The sequence below is a fragment of the Saimiri boliviensis genome, chromosome 14 (assembly GCF_048565385.1).
Source record: "Saimiri boliviensis isolate mSaiBol1 chromosome 14, mSaiBol1.pri, whole genome shotgun sequence".
NCBI lineage: Eukaryota > Metazoa > Chordata > Mammalia > Primates > Cebidae > Saimiri > Saimiri boliviensis.
In genome coordinates this window covers 22,854,826-22,874,744 of record NC_133462.1, presented here as the reverse complement: position 1 = coordinate 22,874,744, position 19,919 = coordinate 22,854,826, and the positions used below count along the sequence as shown (strand labels likewise).

The 19,919-nt window shown below is 37.2% G+C and overlaps 1 protein-coding gene across 3 annotated transcripts in view; it reads left to right on the top strand.

Moving 5' to 3' along the window:
- DPY19L3 (dpy-19 like C-mannosyltransferase 3) overlaps positions 1 to 19,919 on the top strand; it is a 78,187-nt gene that overhangs the window by 42,795 nt on the left and 15,473 nt on the right. For all 3 annotated transcript variants that reach the window (XM_039466738.2, XM_039466739.2, XM_074386601.1), the window contains exons 9-16: positions 2,991 to 3,122; positions 4,806 to 4,907; positions 6,441 to 6,514; positions 6,692 to 6,850; positions 12,120 to 12,242; positions 12,623 to 12,734; positions 13,503 to 13,559; positions 18,255 to 18,337. In XM_039466738.2, coding sequence (XP_039322672.1) covers positions 2,991 to 3,122; positions 4,806 to 4,907; positions 6,441 to 6,514; positions 6,692 to 6,850; positions 12,120 to 12,242; positions 12,623 to 12,734; positions 13,503 to 13,559; positions 18,255 to 18,337 — 842 coding nt within the window. The remainder of the gene's footprint in view (positions 1 to 2,990; positions 3,123 to 4,805; positions 4,908 to 6,440; positions 6,515 to 6,691; positions 6,851 to 12,119; positions 12,243 to 12,622; positions 12,735 to 13,502; positions 13,560 to 18,254; positions 18,338 to 19,919) is intronic.

Below are 19,919 nucleotides of genomic sequence, written 5' to 3'. Positions count from 1 at the left end.
ATAAATGTCCAATAAACACATTAAAAGATGCTCAACATCATTAGCTATGAGAGAAATGCAAATCAAAACCACAAGCAGATACCACTTTACACCCACTTGATGGCTAAAATTAAAAAACAGAGACAAATATCACGGATGTGGAGAAATTAGAACTCTCATACATGGCTGATGATGGATTGTAAAATGGTATACACTTTGAAAAAAAAAAAATTTCCCCAGCATTTCCTGATTTTAAATATAGGGTTACCATATGATTTAGCAATCCCACTCCTAGATACATACCCAAGAAAAATGAAAACGTATATCTATGCAAAAATGTCTGTATATGAATGTTCATAGCAGTGTGATTCATAGCTAAAAAGTAGAAACCACCCAAATGCCCATATCCCTTCCATAAACAATGTAGTCTGTCCGTACAGTAAATAGCATTTAACAATGAAAAAGAATGTTGATACATGCTACAACATGGATAAAACTTGAGAACACCGTGCTAAGTAAGAGAAGAGAGCCAGAAACAACTGCACTTTATTCCACTTCTGTGAAATGTCCAGAATATGTGCATCTGTAGAGAACAGTACGTAAGTGGTTGCTGGGGCTGGGGATAGGGGATGAGGGATTGTGCTGGCTAATGCATGTGGGTTTCTTCAGAAGTTAAGAGAATGTCACAGAATGATACTGAGGTGATAGTTGCTAATCCTGTGAATAAGCCAAAAATCATGAAGTGTACATTTTAAATGGGTAAATTAGATGGCATATGAATTACATCAACTAATAAAACTGCTAAGAAGGAAAAACTATTCCTTCTCTAACCAGTCATTGTACTCAGGAGCCTATCCCTAAGGAAATATATTTATTCTTCCATTACTCCAATACTTTCGAAGTGCCACTCATCTAGTGGATATTGTTTAAGGTGCTGGGGATACAGCAGTGAACAAAATACATAACTAATCAGAGAATTAGATCAGAAATTCTGAGAATCAGACCTGAAAAAAACAAGGGATGTTCACAAGCCAGAAACACCTAAATCGTCCAGTGGCAAACAAATTATGGCATATGGTGGTATGTTACATAACCATTTAAAATGTAATTTCACAGAATAGTCACTGGTGTGAGAAAATGATACGGTTGGATGTGAAGAATGTAAAATCCTGTATATGAAATACTGTATACTGCTGTGAAATCAATATTATTTCTTTAGGCAATGGTGCTGGGTTTTGACTCGAGCCCACCTATCGATTGCTATTTCTTTTTTGTGTTTTTTTTCTGAAGTGTCTAACTCTCATAGAGTAAGATACATTATCTTTATGATCCTAAAGATCACCAGCATCCATTTCCCTGAGTTCCCATTGACACTAAGCAAAAGCACTGAACTGCTGCAGGCCTCACTTTTCAATGCTTCTGTCGATAGGATTGTTTCCCTTGAGGTTAAGAGAACAAAACCATAGGGCAAATGGGGTTTGCTGCTGAATACAACTGGTATTTTTCACATGCCAGGATGAGCATGGCATTGTCTAATTTGAAAAAGAAGAAAACTAACAGAATAAGTCTTTACTCTTTATTAGGGACTGCCTTTTTATTTATTTTGTGTGTGTGTGGTGTGTTTTATGTATTCAAGTTAGTTGTGTTTTGCTTCTTTCAGTATCAACCTGCCAACAATTTTCATTCATCCAGATTTATCTTTAGTGCTTATGATGTGCCAGGCATTTCCTTCCCACCCACCTGCCCCTTTTTTTTTGGAGACCAGGTTTTGTTCTGTTGCCCAGGCTGGAGTGCAGTGGAACGATCATAGCTTACTGCAGCCTCGACCTCCTGGACTCAAGTGATCCTCCCGCTTCAGCCTCCTGAGTAGCTGGGTCTACAGGCTTGCACTACCACACCCGGCTAGTTTCTTATTTTTATAGAGACAGGATCTCGCTATGTTGCCCAGGCTGGTCTTGAACTCCTGGGCTCAAGTGAACCTCCTGTCTCAGCTTCCCAAGATGTTGGGATTACAGGCATTACCCACTGTGCTTGGCCATTAGGCATTTTCTTACATTACCACATCTGGTTCAATTCTGTGAGGAAGGTGTCATTATCTCTTGTTCACAGATGAACAATTCAGGTCACATGGCTGGTTTGCACCAGAATCGAAACTGCAGTACAGGTGCTGTTGGTGCCAGAGCTGATGTCCTTGCCCACTGTACTGTGCTGCCTGCTGTGAAGCTGTGAGGTCAGAGATGACAAGGTTGTGTAGGAGGAGGGGTTTGCAGTCTAATCAGGGCATCTGGGCATACACTCATACAAAGCAAGGAATAAATGAGTCCTAAAGTATAGATTATAGAAAACTAGGAAATAACAGAACAGAGTAAAGTACTTATTGTTGGCCATAAACAGTAACTGAAATGGTTGAAAAGAGAACTGACAATTACAAATAGCCCTTGCCAATTCCCAGGAATAAATACATTTATGCTCTTGTTTATTTCCTCTACTTCATATTATCCCTGTTTACCTCCCTTTTAAAAGATTTCTGTTATTAAAGTAAATAAACAGTTGGTATGTATATGATTTAGGTTCCTTTTTTAGATCACGTTTTGTTCTTTGTTTTTTGAGATATACTCTGTTGCCCAGGCTGGAGTGCAGTGGTACAATCTCAGCTCACTGCAACCTTCACCTCCTGGGTTCAAGCAATTCACCTGTCTCAACCTCCTGAGTAGCCAAGATCACAGGCGCGCCACTACACCCAGCTAATTTTTTTTTTTTTTTAATATATGTAGATAGGGTTTCACCATGTTGGCCAGGCTGGTCTTGAACTCTTGACCTCAGATGATCTGCCAGCTTCGGCCTCCCAGAGTGCTGGGATTACAGGCATGAGGCATGGATTGCAGGCATGTTTTTTGAAGCTAGTGTGCATTATTTGTAAGCTGAGGTGTATCCAACTCATGACCAACATCTTGGCATGTGGTAGTCTGTTGGTAAAATCTTTCTACTCATCTAGTCTTTGGTTCTTTCAGGCAACATGGCTCTATGGAATACAGATAACAAGTTTACTCCTGGTCTGCATTGTTCAGTTTTTTAATTCCATGATTCTTGGATCGCTGCTCATCAGTTTTAACCTTTCAGTATTAATTGCAAGAAAACTTCAGGTAGGACTTCTTTTTTGTCCTTTATCAAAGTAATTTTTTTTGTTTTGTTTTAATTTTGTGGCTCATTGAACCTTATTTCATACAGCATACGAAGGGAAATAATTTACAACACAATTCCCACTAAAAAGCACACGTGGTGGTGTGTGCTTTTTCAAATGCCTGTGGTAACATTTCTGTTTCAGGCTTTGTGAGGTCATCCTTTTGCTTTGACAGTTATTTCTTAGAGAATTGGAATGTTACCTTCAATGTGGGGATCAGCCAGTGAAGCTTGGTTGAATGATTTAAATTTTAAGCAAAGGAGAAAAGTTTTTAACTTTTATGTATGTGAACTCAGGAGCAAGAAAAGTCTCTGCTTGTGGTGGGAGCATGTTCATCACAGCCCTTCACGTTGGTGGTCACCTTGTTATTCTTTGACATACTAATAGTACTCTTTTCCCCGTCCTTCCACACTATATTAACTCTGTTTTGAGAATTTTGAGACTCCAAATAAATAACTTCAGAAATAATGAGACATTTCATTTCCTAGGGTATTGTAAAATCATGTTTAAAAACAATGACTTTCTGTTTTGGCTTTATTGATATAATTACATTTATTAATGTTTACATAAAATATGAGTCATTTGTTTTTACTTAAAATTTTAACATCCTATTTTCTTTCACATATGCTGGAAACATTTCTCTGTCAAGAAGCCATTTTGTTTACCACTTTGAGAAGACTAAATCATTCTTCTTCTTAGTCTTTTGAGTGAGAATTTTTATGGACAAGGTGTAATTTTTTTTTTTTTTTTTTTTTTTTTTTTTGAGATGGAGTCTTGCTCTGTCACCCAGGCTGGAGTGCAGTGGCACAATCTCGGCTGACTGCAACCTCCACCTCCCGAGCTCAAGCAATTCTCCTCCCTCAGACTCCTGAGTAGCTGGGATTATAGGCACCCGCCACCACGCTCAGATAATTTTTGTATTTTCAGTAGAAACAGGGTTTCACTGTATTGGCCAGACTGGTCTCAAACTCCTGACCTCATGATCCGCCCCCATCGGCCTCCCAAGGTACTGGGATTACAAGTGTGAGCCACCACGCTGGGCCATAAATATTTTTTTAGAACCAGGCTTTTAGTCGACTATCAAAAACAGCAGTTCAAAGTCATCCTTTTAACCTTTAAATATAAATAAACATTACTCTTATTTGGACTGTTTAGATACTATGTTTAACAATGTGTAAAATTATCTGACGGTTATAAGAACACTATTATATGTCAGAGGATACAATGTACTTCTTTTTATACCCATAGGTCTTTTATGTAATTGACTTGTAACTGTATCTGTGAGGTAAGAATGAATGGATAAAAGATGTAACAGTTTGTTTAGTCACCATATCCTGAGTACCTTCCAAAGGGCAGACCCCAATCCTCCAGTTGCTAAGGTCTTAAAAAATAATTAGGAAAAAAAGACTAGGACACATTTTCTCATCTTATAAAGCTTATTATTAAAAGATTCATTTTCTACTCGAGAATCACAAATGTTAAGACAGTGTACCATCATGAAAATGAGGAGGTTGTATTTTCCATGTATATTTTCCCTTTATGTTTTATTAGCCAGTGTTTTTAAATCCTTAAGTAAGCTCATCCTCACTGTTTATGAAGTTATATTAAAACTTAAGAATTAAAACATAACTCTTTTAATTTCTAGAAAAATCTGAAAACTGGAAGCTTCCTTAATAGGCTTGGGAAACTTTTGTTACATTTATTTATGGTTTTATGTTTGACACTTTTTCTCAACAACATAATTAAGGTAAGTTTTGAAAATGACATATTTAATGTATTAATTAACTTAATGGCACTGGAGATGATTTTTGAAATTTTCTTTTTCTTTTTTAATAAACTAATTTTTTTAGAGACAGGGTCTTACTTTTTCCCAGGCTAGCACTGAATACCTGGTATCAAACAGCCCTCCCACCTTAGCCTCCCAAGTTGCTGGGACTACAAGTGTGTACCACCATAGCTGGCTTCTATGAAAATATCAATTTTAAATACCTTCTTGCTTTATAAAGTATATTAGCATGTCTAAAGAGTTACTAGTTTTGCTTCAAACAGACTCAGCTTTAACTCTGTCTTAGTAACAAGGATTATTTTGTTGATTTTAGTCATTAATTTCTATGTACTCTTCAACATGTTCCACCTTGAACTTACTCACCTTTTGTTATGAAACTTTAAAGAGCTTAACTTAAAAAGCATTAAACAAACAAATATTTCTCTAAATTTAAAAATTTTATTTTTAGTACCATAGTATACACATAGTTTTCTATACTGTGGTAGTAAAACAAAACAAAAAAGACATGATTTTTATTGAGTTCAGTTAGTAAGTAAACTGGCCTTACTATCCACTTTCTGCTAGAAAGAAGAGTTGAGTTCATTTTTCCCAACATTTAATTGACTTTAACAGCCCTAACAGAACAACTCATTTAGTATCATAGGCATCCATTGGTTTTATGTCCAGTAGGTGCTTTGCTAAGATTTTTACATTGCCCCAGGGGCTCTGCTTAGTTTAACATGCATTTTAAATGTTTTTATTGGCTTTTTAATTTTTTTTTTCAGGGTAGGCTTTATTAAAGGTATAGTTCTTGGTCCTTGATATTCCATTTGTTTTTATGCTAGAGCAAAACTACATTGATTTCTTCAGATAATTTTGCCTGTCCTAGAAGGTTGGTCACAGGAAGCCTGATAGAATTTCTTTACCATTTATATTATTATATATGGATTTTTTTAAGTCACAAATTTAAAATAGAATCCTATGAATTAAAATTGTAATCACTAATGAACACTCATATTTGTCTGTCCACCCCTTAAGGGTTACAACTGTCTTGAATTGTCTTTAAGTGAATAAGTCTTGGATCGATTGTAATCACAGAACAAAACCCCAAAGCCAGACAGGCCCTGTGGGTGGCGTATCTATTTGAGGTTTCAGATCATCGTCTTGTCAGTTTTCTGGTCTGAAAACTTGTGCTCACTATGCCTCAGCCTTCTCCCTCTCCCTGAAACAAAAAAAAAAACTCATCTTTTACCTATTTTGCATATTTAACTTATGTATAAGATTTTTTTTTGAATAAAGGATTATGCTAAAAAGGGGGTGGGGATTGGAAGGAGTTTGGAAGTCCCTACTTTGGAATTCCTCAGTTCTGAGAACTACTGTGAACATTTACTGATTTTATACACCCACATGCTCCTATGAAATTGGACACTGAATATATATAAATTCAATGGGAAATTATCCGGAAACCATGCCTAAAGGACTAATAGCAATTTTTGTTTTCTCTTTCCCCAATAGAAAATTCTTAACCTGAAGTCAGATGAACACATATTTAAATTTCTGAAGGCAAAATTTGGGCTTGGAGCAACAAGGTATAACTGAATTGAAAATCTGTGTTTGCTATTTTCTATTGAATCAGCAGGGACTTTAAAACTTAAGTTGTCTTTGTGCCTTCAACTATTAATTGCGGACTCCTTTTGAGGAAAGATGTAATGTTGTTTCCCTGTCTTATATTGAATTTAATACTTTACTTTCCATTTATTCCCTAGGGATTTTGATGCAAATCTCTATCTGTGTGAAGAAGCTTTTGGCCTCTTGCCTTTTAATACATTCGGAAGGCTTTCAGATACTCTGCTTTTTTATGCTTACATATTTGTTCTGTCCATCACAGTGATAGTAGCTTTAGTTGTTGCCTTTCATAAACTCAGGTATGGTATATTTCAGAAATTTAATGTTCTCCTTTAATGAACTTGTTTCATGTTGCAGAAAAGTTGCGCAGTTGAAAATCAGAATATCAGACACAGAACAGAGTAACAGTATTCATCTTTGAGGGGGAACATACCTCATTTAGAATGGACTCTACTCCCAGTAGCTAAGAGACAACAGAGTCATGATCAGATTGCACCCAGTTTGGGCTTAAGTCTTGGCCTGCACTCTTGGGAACAAAGTGATCCTTGAGCCAGTTACATAACCTTTCAATATATCCACTTCCTTATCTTTAGAATGGGAAGACTGAAAGTACTTACTCTACAGGGTTTTGTGAGAAATAAGTGAGAACTTAAAATAGTGTCTGGTGCCTAGACTTTGGCAGGTACAAGCTGTTGTAAACTGGTTTCATTCTCACTGTTGACTCATAAGCCTCTGTTGTGTTTCCATCATCAGCATCCTATGTTTTTCTGCCTTTCTCCTCTAGCTGCCTTTTTTATTACTCTTGAAATGTAAGAATTAATTATTGTTAGGCCGGGCACGGTGGCTCAAGCCTGTAATCCCAGCACTTTGGGAGGCCGAGGCGGGTGGATCACAAGGTCAAGAGATCGAGACCATCCTGGTCAACATAGTGAAACCCCGTCTCTACTAAAAATACTAAAAATTAACTGGGCATGGTGGTGCGTGCCTGTAATCCCAGCAACTCAGGAGGCTGAGGCAGGAGAATTGCCTGAACCCAGGAGGCAGAGGTTGCGGTGAGCCGAGATCACGCCATTGCACTCCAGCCTGGGTAACAAGAGCGAAACTCCGTCTCAAATAAAAAAATAAAATACGGCCGGGCGCGGTGGCTCAAGCCTGTAATCCCAGCACTTTGGGAGGCCGAGGCGGGTGGATCACAAGGTCAAGAGATCGAGACCATCCTGGTCAACATGGTGAAACCCCATCTCTACTAAAAAATACAAAAAATTAGCTGGGCATGGTGGCGCGTGCCTGTAATCCCAGCTACTCAGGAGGCTGAGGCAGGAGAATCGCCTGAACCCAGGAGGCGGAGGTTGCGGTGAGCCGAGATCGCGCCATTGCACTCCAGCCTGGGTAACAAGAGCGAAACTCCGTCTCAAAAAAAAATAAAATAAAATAAAATAAAATAAAATAAAATAAAATAAAATAAAAAAATGTGACCATTAAAAGAATTAATTATTGTTATTTGTTTTCTTCCATCTTGCTTCAGGGTTCATAATGTTGGAGTGGACCATAATAACTAGTATCTACTGAAAGTTTTGAGTAATAACTACCAATTTAAAAACAATTTTTTAAACTTAGCATGGCTATTAATCTACTGAAAGAAAAAAATCAGGAGTGTAAAGCCTTTTAAAAAACTTGTAAGAATATCTACTCATCAAGCTGCTGGGGGCTTTTCCATTGACTATTCTTGTTAAACTGAAAGAAAAATAAGTGTAAGAAGTTGAAGCTACTGTCATTTGTGAAAAGTTAATGAAGCTCACAAGGAAGCCCTTTTTCTGTATAGTTACCTTGCCAATTAAGGTGCTGGTGAACTGTGTTTCACAGCCATGAGAGGGCTGTAATTAAAATGAGTCCAGAGCAGTTGAGAGGTTTTTATGATTATTAAGAATGAAGCAACATTGAACCATGAAAATATTTCATTGACCATAAACTATTTTACTATCTTTCAGAAGTGTTCTTTTTTATACCTAACCCAGGATAAATTTAGCCCTGTGAAAATAGATGGAAATTATTCTGGACAGTGTGATTTAGTACTATTCAGACACACCAAGTGTCGAGAGGACTCTAGACTGCATACAAAGCAGGAAGTTCAGTGGGCCTGCAGTATCTTTATGAAAATGTCTGCCATGCTCTGTGTGAATCTGTGAGCCATCTCTGGAGGCTGATTTGGTATATGATCATAGATAAAAGATTTTAGAGCGTTTTCATCTACCAGATAGGGATGTTAGGACTTTATTAGAGGAAGAGCACTACATAAAAGTAAAGAATCATAGTACAGTCGTGTCACTTAACAAGGGGGATATCTTCTGAGAAATGTGTATTAAGCAATTTTATCATTGTGTGAATATCATAGAGTATACTTACACAAACATATATAGTATGGCCTACTACGCACCTAGGCTATGTGGTATAACTTATTGCTATCCTACAAACCTGGACACCAAGTTACTATGTTGAGTACTGTAGGCAGTTGTAACACAATGGTATTTATGTATCTAAATATATCTAAACATAGAACAGGTACAGTAAAAATATAAAGGCCAGGTGTGGAGGCTCACACCTGTAATCCCAGTGCTTTGGGAGGCTAAGAAGGAGGATTGCTTTAGGCCAGGAGTTCCAGACCAGCCTGGGCAATATAGCAAGACCCCATCTCTACAAAAAAAATTCTTTTTAATTAGCCAGGCATGATGGTGCAAACCTGTAGTGCCATCAACTCGGGAGGCTGAGGCAGGAGGATCACCTGAACCCAGGAGTCTGAGGTTTCAGTGAACTATAATTGCACCGTTGCACTCTAGCCTGGAAAATAGAGTGACACCCTGTCTTTATTTTTAAAAAATACCGTAAAGATTAAAAATTGTATACCTCTTTAGGGCAGTCATCATAAATGGAGCTGGCAGGACTGGAAGTTGCTCTGTGAGAGCCTATGAGTAAATGTAAAGGCCTAGGACGTTACCATACACTATCGTAGACTTTATAAATACTATACACTTAGGCTACAATAAATCTGTTTAAAAAACAAAGTAATTGTGCTATGGTGTTATTTTATAATGGCTGTGATGTCACTAGGCAATAGCAGTTTTTCAGCTCTATTGTAATCTTACGAATCCATTGTGATATGTGCCATCTGTTGTTGACCGGAATGTTCTTACATGGCATGTGACTGTGTCTTAATATGAATTAACTTTTAAATAAGGGCCTTTTGTCAGTGCGAAGTATTTAAAGTATTTCTGCCTTTTTAGTACTAGGAAGGATGACACTATGACTTGTTGTTTTGTGTTGTTTTGTTTTGTTTTAGAGATGAGTCTCACTCTTGCCCGGGCTGGAGGGCAGTGGTGTAATCTCAGGTCACTGCAACCTCCGACTTCTGGGTTCAGGCAATTCTCTTGCCTCAGCCTCCTGAGTAGCTGGGATTACAGGCACACACAATCCCCCCTGGCTAACTTTTGTATTTTTAATAGAGATGGGGTTTCACCATGTTGGCCAGCCTAGTGTCAAACTCCTGACCTCAAGTGATCCACCCACCTCAGCCTCCCAAAGTGTCAGGATGACAGGCGTGAGCCACTGCACCCTGCCAGTTACTATGACTTTTATGTATACATCTGCATTAATGTGAAGAGTACATCTGAAAGGGGCCCAGTGTTCTGTGTTCATGGAATTAATCAGAGCCTTCCAGCTTGACTGAGTTACGGGCAAGGTGCTTCAGACTTCTCCTAGGTTATCTAGAGAGGATAAGAGCAGATAATCTCCTTGTCTGTTTTATTTTTATTTATTTTTTACACGTTGCCCTGTTTATGGATATTCTCCTTGTTTGGAGTAACCTTTTTGTACCAATATAGAAACCAGTGTTTGAGTTGTAGTATTTGAGTAAAGATTCCAATGGTGAATTATCAATGGCAAGAACTGCCTTAGAGTATCCTTTTAATTTTCCTATGTATCTCTGGTAGGAAAAAGAGGATTTCTAGGAAATAAAAGATCTCTAGTTACATAGAGAAGCATCATATGTACCCAGTTCTATTGGGTGTGTGTGAGAGGTCAGTAGACTTTCATGAAAGTTTTCATCTTAAACTAGTAGCCTTTACTATTGTTTTCTTTTCCTTTGACAAATTGTGCACCATCTAAAGTCACTGATCAGTCTTAACATCACTGAAGTGGAGACAGCCAGGTAGTGTGTGCTTCGCAGTGTGATGTGACCTGGAGTAGAGCCGTCCCCCTTTCTGTGGGGATATGTTTCAAGTCCATCTTTGGATGCCTGAAACCTCGGATGGTTCCAGACCCTCTCTAAACTGTTTTTTTCCCATACATACATCCCATGATAAAGTTTAATTTGCAAATTAATCATGGTAAGAAATTAACAACAATAATAATAAAATACAACAATTATAGAAACATGCCAGGATCACTTTCTTGCACTTTGGGACTTTATTAAGTAAAATAACGGCTGCTTGAGCACAAACAATCCTGGGACATTTAAATGTATCTTACTATATTAGTAGTTGTATCTGTCTGTAATGGATGGGTAGCATATACAGTGTGGAAACACAGGATCAAGGGACGATGATTGATCTGCATCTCAGGTGGGACAGGCAGGAATGGAGAGATTTCATCATGCAACACAGAACAGCATGTAATTCAAAACTATGGTTTATTTCTGGAATTTTCCATTTAATGTTTTTGGACAACAGTTTCCTCAGTAACAAATCACAGAACGTGAATCCACAGATAAGAGGGACTACTATGCATCATAATTCTATGAAGTGTTCTTGCCAAAAAAAAAAAAAAAAATGAACTTGTGTCTAATAAACTTCTAGATCTAATTACAAGTTTACAAGAAGCATAGCATGGAGAAATGTCTAAACAACACTGTGAGCCACACCCGGGAGATGGGAACAGTTTCAGGACAAATGTTCCATATTCTTCCACAAACAAATGGCCTGCTTTTTAAAAAAAGGAGATACTTTTATAGATCAAAAGACATTTAAAGAGATATATTAGTGAAATGTAGCATGCAGTTCTTAGATCCTGATTCAAAGAAACCTCCTGAAAAAAGCAATTGATGCAAACTGAAAATAGAATATGAACTTGGTATTAGATGATGTTAACGAATTAATGTTACTTTTATTTGGTGTAAGAAGTTTAATGTAGATGTATTTGATAAAAATCATCTTTTGGATATCACGAGGTATTGCTAGGTTAAAAATGTCATTTTTGGGAGGGTCATAAGTGAACTGAATTCCAAGTTAATGGATGTGGTTTTTGCTTTTACTTATTTGTAAAATTAAAGAATTGAAACCCTTTAAATTCTTACTTCAGAGCTGCTGTGAAATTTTAGTTTTTCTCAGTAATGCATTTATATTGTGACATTTTTAGCCTCATAAATTCAAAATTGATCAATGAGAATTCATTTCATCTTAGGGAAATAATCAATTTCTGAATACATAAAGGCATACATTTGTTATCATTACTTCTTTTAAAAGATTTAACTAAAGTTACATTTCCAGCTTACATTTTGTATGTTACTATTTTACTCAGTGATTCTACAAATCAACAATCCATGGGTAAAATGGAAAAAGGTACTGTTGACCTGAAACCAGAAACTGCCTACAACTTAATACATACCATTCTGTTTGGATTCTTGGCATTGAGTACAATGAGGTATTTTTGTCTTACCTGTTTGTTAATTTTTTAATTTGACCACTTTTGATGTTATCTACCAATATAATTTGGAAAGTGACAGTCATCTTCATTAATGATCATGGTTCCCATAAAATCATCCTTATGTACTGTCTTCTCTCAGTATAAAGTATGCATCACCAGTTTTTACAATTAATTACAAACATGCCTCTATGTTTTACTCAAAACACAGTTCTCAAAAGGCAGCAGAGTTAAAACAAACCCTTCAGCAAATGGCATCTGCATAATTTTAAGTACGATTTTGCTGTCATAGACTGTAAAGCTGCCTTTATAGGTATCTCAGAATCCAGGTTTACACACAACTAGTGGTTCCTAACGTGTGCCTGTGTCTGTTCTTACAGAATGAAATACCTATGGACGTCACACATGTGTGTGTTCGCATCATTCGGCCTGTGTAGCCCCGAAATATGGGAGTTACTTCTGAAGTCAGTCCGTCTTTATAAGCCAAAGAGGGTCAGTGTCATCCCTTTTCCCGTCTCCTGTTTATGACTCGTAATATTTCTTTCATACCACTTCTTTTTTTTTTAATAGTTGCCTGAAAAAAAATCTCCATCAATGAGATAAAATGGATCCTGAAATTGAAACTAAAAATACATAATTGACGTATTAAGATTTTATAAGGAAATATTTTAAAATAATTTTATTTTCAAAATTACTTTTCCCTCAGACTGTAAGTTAGATATGTTCATTGTACAGAATTTGGAAATACAAAGCACAAAAGGGGAATTAAAATTACCAATAATTCCGTTGTCCAGAATTATAACTGTTATTATTATAATGAATTTTTGTAAAGATAATTATTGATACATGTATGATAATTTTTCAGAGCCTATGAATGCAGTTTTGAATTGTTTGTTCTCTATAAATTCACTAGGTGGCAATATGGTAGAAGCTGCAGATATCTTAAAAATGATTAGGATCCTAATATCGACTCAGTTATTCTACATATTGGAGACTTGTGCTCCATTAAATTCTATTTTTGGTATTTTTTTTAAAGGCATATATTTACAGAGCAAAACTGTAAGGCAGAAGTGTTCAAAAAAGCTGGGCACAGTGGCTTACTCCTGTAATTGTAGCTGCTCAGGAGGCTGAGACGGGAAGATCACTTGAGACCAAAAATTTGAGGCCAGCCTGGGCAATATAGCAGGACCCTGTCTCTCCAAAAAAAAAAAAAAAAAAGTTCAAAATACTTGTAATCTAAATAGTGTCTTTCTTACATAGATATGTATAATGCGATATTCAGTACCGATATTAATTCTGCTGTATCTGTGCTATAAGGTAAGACTGATTTTCCTCATTCTTGTCATTCATGTATTTAGCAAAATAATTACTTTGATTCAATATATTTTGTGTATTATTTGGTAAATAGAGTGCTTTGTGGAGGTTATAAATACTCCCTGAGCTTCTTACTGAAGTTGACATTGATAGAAAAATGGATCTTTTTCCCAAATAGTTTTAACAAGTAAAAACATGATAGTGAAAAGTACTATAGCGTTGATAATTATAATTAATTTTGGTTTAGACTCTTACTATTCAGCTGATGCAAATTCTGAAAATAAGATGTTTTCAGACCTATTTTGAAATGAAAGTAGAAAAATTATTTTCCCCCATTACCTGATTTGTATAGAGTAAGAGATTTTTTTTTAAAAAGTATCTTACTTTAAGCTGCATATTTTATTAGATACTTATCTTCATGAGAGAATTAGACACATAAATAGAGTTTAAGTAGGCTTTTTAAAATCTGTTCTTCAGTATCAATAGGAAGTAAGTGAATTTTTCATATTCTCATTTGACTAGTTTCTGAAACAGCATGAACTACCCTTTAATTCAGAGAATTTCAGAGACAGTGATCAGTGGTCAGGTTGACTGTGTGTGGCTCTTTCTGTCACATCTTAGACATTGACAGTCTTGAATCATCACCAGGGCAGATAGCACAGACTCTTTTATCCAATTGAGCTTCTGCCCTCTCTTTTTAAAAAAAACTTAACAGCTTCTTTTAGATTTTTTTCCTTTAAATTTTATTTTAAGTTAGAACAATGGACTTAAAACTACTGTGTAGAACCCCTGATTTGGGAGAGAGGCTGAAAGCGGGGGTGATGGATCCTCCCACAGAGAGGATCAGCTAGAGCAGTTCAGCTTTGGCGTTTATTTGCTTATATTTTCATGTAGGATTTTGTGAACTAAAGGTTTCAAGCTAAAGAAAATATTGCTAAATGCTATATTGTAAATATTTCAAAAACAATATGTTCTATCATGAACCTGTCTTATCAAAACATTTACCATTAGCAAAAACTCTGTGGTAACTCCTAGATATTAAAAAAACACACAAATAAATTTATGCCTCTCTGCCTCTGGAAATGTTATTGCTCCAATGTAAATAACTGAAACTTATTAAAAACATCTAGACACCAACAATTAAGGATTAAACAGTATATGTTACTGAGGAATCCAGTCAGTTTACATTTACACAGTGATTCTGAAGATTAAAGCACACTCCTCACAGAAAAGATAAAGCTCATGAATGTTTTTCTCACCACTGAAGATGTACCAAGCAGTAACCATCTTTCACACTGCCTGTGTGCATGTAGGTTCAGTTCTTTTATGTCTCAGCTATTGAAATTTTACTGATTTTTTTAAGCTATTTGACAACTGAGGTCTATTGTTCATAATAAAATTAAGTAAGGACATTGTATAAGAAGTAAACTGTCCTAGGAAGCATTGGCTCTTGAAGTGTCATCCTCAGATAAACAGCATCAGCGTCTCTTGGGATCCTGTAAACATGCATGTGTTTTGGTCCCACTCTGGACCTACCAAATCAGAAGCCCAGGAGTTCAGTCCAGAAATTTGCATTTAACCAGCCCCCCAAGTGATGCTGATGCACCATCAAGTTTAAGAACCCCCTGCTGGAGAAACGCTTGAACCCAGGAGGCAGAGGTTGCAGTGAGTCAAGATCACGAAACTACACTCCAGCCTAGGCAACAGAGGGAGACCCCATCTCAAAAAAACAACCCCCTCCCCCCACACACACACACACAAAACCAGGCTGGGTGCGGTGGCTCACACCTGTAATCCCAGCACTTTGGGAGGCCGAGTCAGGTGGTTCACAAGGTCAAGAGATCGAGACCATCCTGGCCAACATAGTGAAACCCCGTCTCTACTAAAATGTAAAAATTAGCTGGGCGTGGTGGCGCGCGTCTGTAGTCCCAGCTACTCGGGAGGCTGAGGCAGGAGAATTGCTCAGGAGGCGGAGGTTGCAGTGAGCCGACATCTCTTCCCTGCACTCCAGCCTGGCACCTGGCAACAGAGTGAGATTCTGTCTCTAAATAAATAAATAAATAAATAAATAAATAAATAAATAAATAATCCTGCTGTAGCATTCACAGGGTTTCTCAGCAGTGGCACATTGAAGAGCCAGAGAAATCTTTGCCACCAGGGGCAGGGAGGGTCCTGTGTGCTGTAGGCTGCTCTGCGGCATCTTCACCTCTGCCCGCTCGTGGAAGCACCTTTCCCCTGGCCAAGACAACCAAAAATGTCACCAGACATTGCCAAACGCCCTGGGGCTGGGCTGAAGGCACAATCTCTCCCCTCACTCCTCTTGAAAACTACTGCTATAGAACCGGAATGGCTAAAGAAGCCATCATCTGGGCCCAGCGTGGTGGCTCACGCCTGTAATCCCAGCACTTTGGGAGGCCCAGGCAGGTGTGTCACGAGGTCAAGAGATTGAGACCATCCTGGCCAACATGGTGAAACCCCTGTCTCTACTAAAAATACAAAAACTAGCTAGGTGTGTTGGTAGATGCCTGTAGTCCCAACTACTCGGGAGGCTGAGGCAGGAGAATCACTTGAACCCGGGAGACAGAGGTTGCAGTGAGCAGAGATCACACCACTGCACTCCAGCCTGCTGACAGAGCAAGACTCCATCTCAAAAAAAAAAAAAAAAAAAGCCATCATCTGCAGGAAATCCTTACAGTTTTCCCTAGGTAAGGGAGTTAGTAGCCTAAGGAATCCTCCAAAAGACTGTTAGCCTAGTCTCTCTTGATATAGAACTTCAGGAAAAATACTAGTGCATTCAGCTTTCACTGTATAAAATAGTTCAGATATTTAATCTCCGCAAAACTTACATAAAATCACAGGGAAAATATAGACGTTATGAGTATGAAACAATCTGTTTTGCAACTATTCCAACTCTTAGAGACTTATCTGTAAGTAATGTGAATTCATATATTTCAAAGCCTGATTTCAGTTTTACATTGCAATTGTAATGAGGGTTTCAAAATTTCTTGTTCATACTACCAATTTTGCTATATCTCTCTTTAGGATAAGCCTATTAAAAGGGAAAAAAGCATGTACTAGCCTCCACTCTGAAGTCAAGACTTTAATAAAATTAGTACTTTGGTCTTGGTAACTTACCTCAATTGCTGAAATCCCTACTGCTGATTGGCAAAAACCACAGTTAGTTAATTCGGCACATTCTTATTGTTAAAGGAGTTTGCCACAAAATTCTTACTAGATTTTAACATTTTCAGAATTAATAACAATAACTTTCAAACTAGAAAAATAACTAATATTGATTGAGTTCACAGATTTCAAATATGTTTATGCTATAAGAATTAGAGCATTTCATTAAAAAGTTGGTCTTTCTATTGGTTATCAAATAAGGAAAACTGGATAATTGAACTATTATGAAGATACCATCTAATCCGTAATTTTTACTACATCTCTTCCAAAAACTAGAACCAGAAGTGCTGACACCTGATTTTCCATCCCTAGCAATTTTCCTGATCACCTACCCAGGAGACAAGATTTGAATGAGCAGTAAAAATGGCCAAAGATGAGAGGACCAAAAAAAAAAGTGATAGGTCTCATACACAGCCAGAGATCAATCAGGTGCTGCTTTGATTCTACTAGTGGTTCTTAAATATTATATTTTCTACATCAGTGGAGCATATATACATTGTCATTGGTCTTCCGTGCTAATAAGCAAAATGAATTCTGCCTTTAACCTTAGGATGTATATAGATATGATCAAGTCTTTTTAGTCAACTGTCATTTCATTAAAATAATTAAGGTTTAGTTAATTGAATTAAATGGACTTAAGATATTAGATAAGTGAGTAATTCAGAGAGTAATTTTTACATTTTATTTACAAAACCTTAAGTAACTCAGGTTGACCAGGAGACGCCAAGTGGTATAAATACAGCCAGATGTATCAGATTTTCCTCGAGAGCCCTACATTCTTCTCTCTTATTGTACCAGCAGTTATATTAATATATGTCAAATCATTTGACCAGATTTCTAGCACAAAAATACAATTACGCTATTATGAAATGAAAAGGGGGCTGGATTTGGAGCCAGGGGCCAGTTGTAGCTCTGCCACTTGTGACCTGGTCAAGTCAGCTACCTCTCTGAGCCACAGTTTCCACACTTGTAAATGAAAAGTAAATCCCAGTGGGTGATGCTGCCTGCTACATCATCCACATCATGGGTTATTGTGAGGATAAAACACTGCCTTATTCTAAAGCATTTTTGCAGCTATAAAACAGCACTGTCTTCTGCAGGCTACATTCTACTGTTAGGGGTAAATTGTATGGTATTTGTTAATTACCTATTCCTAAAGGACTATGAGCTTTCTCATGCTTGGCATTCTTGTCATGTCAAAATAATGTTTTGCTAGGTGTTAACATCACATACGGTAGCATTTTTATGAGAGTAAGATAAAAAGCTCATTTTTAAAAGTTGGCGAGACCTCTCATCCTAATTAGCTTCAACTGAAGATAATTTCAGAAACTTAGAGACACTACTTCCCTTTTATTAGGAGGGTTACTGCAGAGGTGAAATAGTTGTATATTCCAGTTGCCATGTTTATTTAGTTCACACATTATATGCAGTTTATCTTTTTTTCATTTAATCTTAGTGACAGATGTGGGTATAGGGGTGGATTTTGTTTTTGTTTTGTTTTGTTTTTAATTTCAGTTCTGGCCAGGAATGATGGATGAACTCTCCGAGTTGAGAGAATTCTATGATCCAGATACAGTGGAGCTGATGAACTGGATTAAGTAAGAGGATTTTTTTTAACTTTTAAAATTTTAAGTGCTTTTTAAGAGTCACTGTAGACCACATTTGGTTTTGGGTTTTTTTTGTTTGTTTGTTTCTGAATCTAATTAGGAAGAAACATTCATCCTTACTAAATTTTTCTTTAAAACTCCGTATTTGAAAATAACTTCTTTCTATTCAAGAAACATTCTCTTTATCTCACGAGGAAAGGAAAATACCCCTTTGGAGAGGAAAATAGATTCAATAAATAAATTTCACACCACTGACAGAAATGGCAATAACTGTGTGACCTGTTTCTCTCGTTTGGGAGGTGGTGTTTACTTATAATCTCTTTTGAAACTTAAAACGTTATGTCTCTGCCAATTTTATTTCTATTATTTTCATTTTAATACTAGTGTGATTTTCTACTAATGGGGACACTTGAAAGTCTGTTTTCTGGCTGGGTGCAGTGGCTCACACTTGTAATCGTAGCACTTTGGGAGGCTGAGGTGGAGCTGAACACCCAAGGTCAGGAGTTGAAGACCAGCCTGGCCAACATGATGAAACCCTGTCTCTACTAAAAATACAAATATTAGCCAGGCATGGTGGCAGGTGCCTATAATCCTAGCTACTCGGGAGGCTGAGGCAGAAGAATCACTTGAACTCAGGAGGTGGAGGTTGCAGTGAGCTGAGATCAGACTACTGCACTTCAGCCTGGGTGACAGCAAGACTCGGTCTTAAAAAAAAAAAAAAAAAATGCAAGCATTCTTTCCTTGTTAATTATTTTTAAATTATACTGTAAACCCCAGTTAAGTAGAGGCTCATGACAGCTCAGTGCAGATTTCATGTTAATTCATCATATTGCCAAAGCCTAGGACCAGAGAAAATTTTAGACACAAAACCTGGAACTTTCTGTTAGTGCTTTAGTGTCCTATTGGCTCTTATTTCTGCCAGCACTTTGTTGTTTTGCCTCAGCATTCATCATCAGAATGAAATTTGTGTATTTCAAAGCTTTATTAACAAAACCTGCCTCCCACCAGCAAAAATAAACTTTCCTACCCAGAGCAGCATTCCCATGCCCTATGATACTGTATTTTCCTACTTTATAAACAGAAAGCAGCCGTATAATTATTCACATGTAAATAGAGGCTGCACATCATGTGTGGCGCCTTCTGAAAGCATTGGCTGGATTGTCCGAGTCACTTGGGATTTTAGTGACCATATCAGCACCTGCCCATTGCTAATGTTTACTCACCAATACCGGTTAGCCCTGCTTTTCTGCAGAGATGGTGAGTGCCTGATAGCTAAGGTCTCCCTAGTGCAATGCACGGATTTTAGAGATTTGTGTCTAAAACATACACATGGCTTTGGTCCGAATGTCAGTCTGGATTTGACTAGATGTGGTGAGTATAATTTTTCACATATTTCTAGTGCTGAGAGCACTAAGCCATGCTTTGTCTATAATTTTAAATCATGCCAGACAATTGCAGAGTAAATAATTCCTTCAGTATTTATTATATACAGGAAAAGAGAGTTATTCATGTAAAGGAAAGCTAATTACTTTTGCATTAACTGGAAATTTATGACGTACATCTGAAAGTGAGG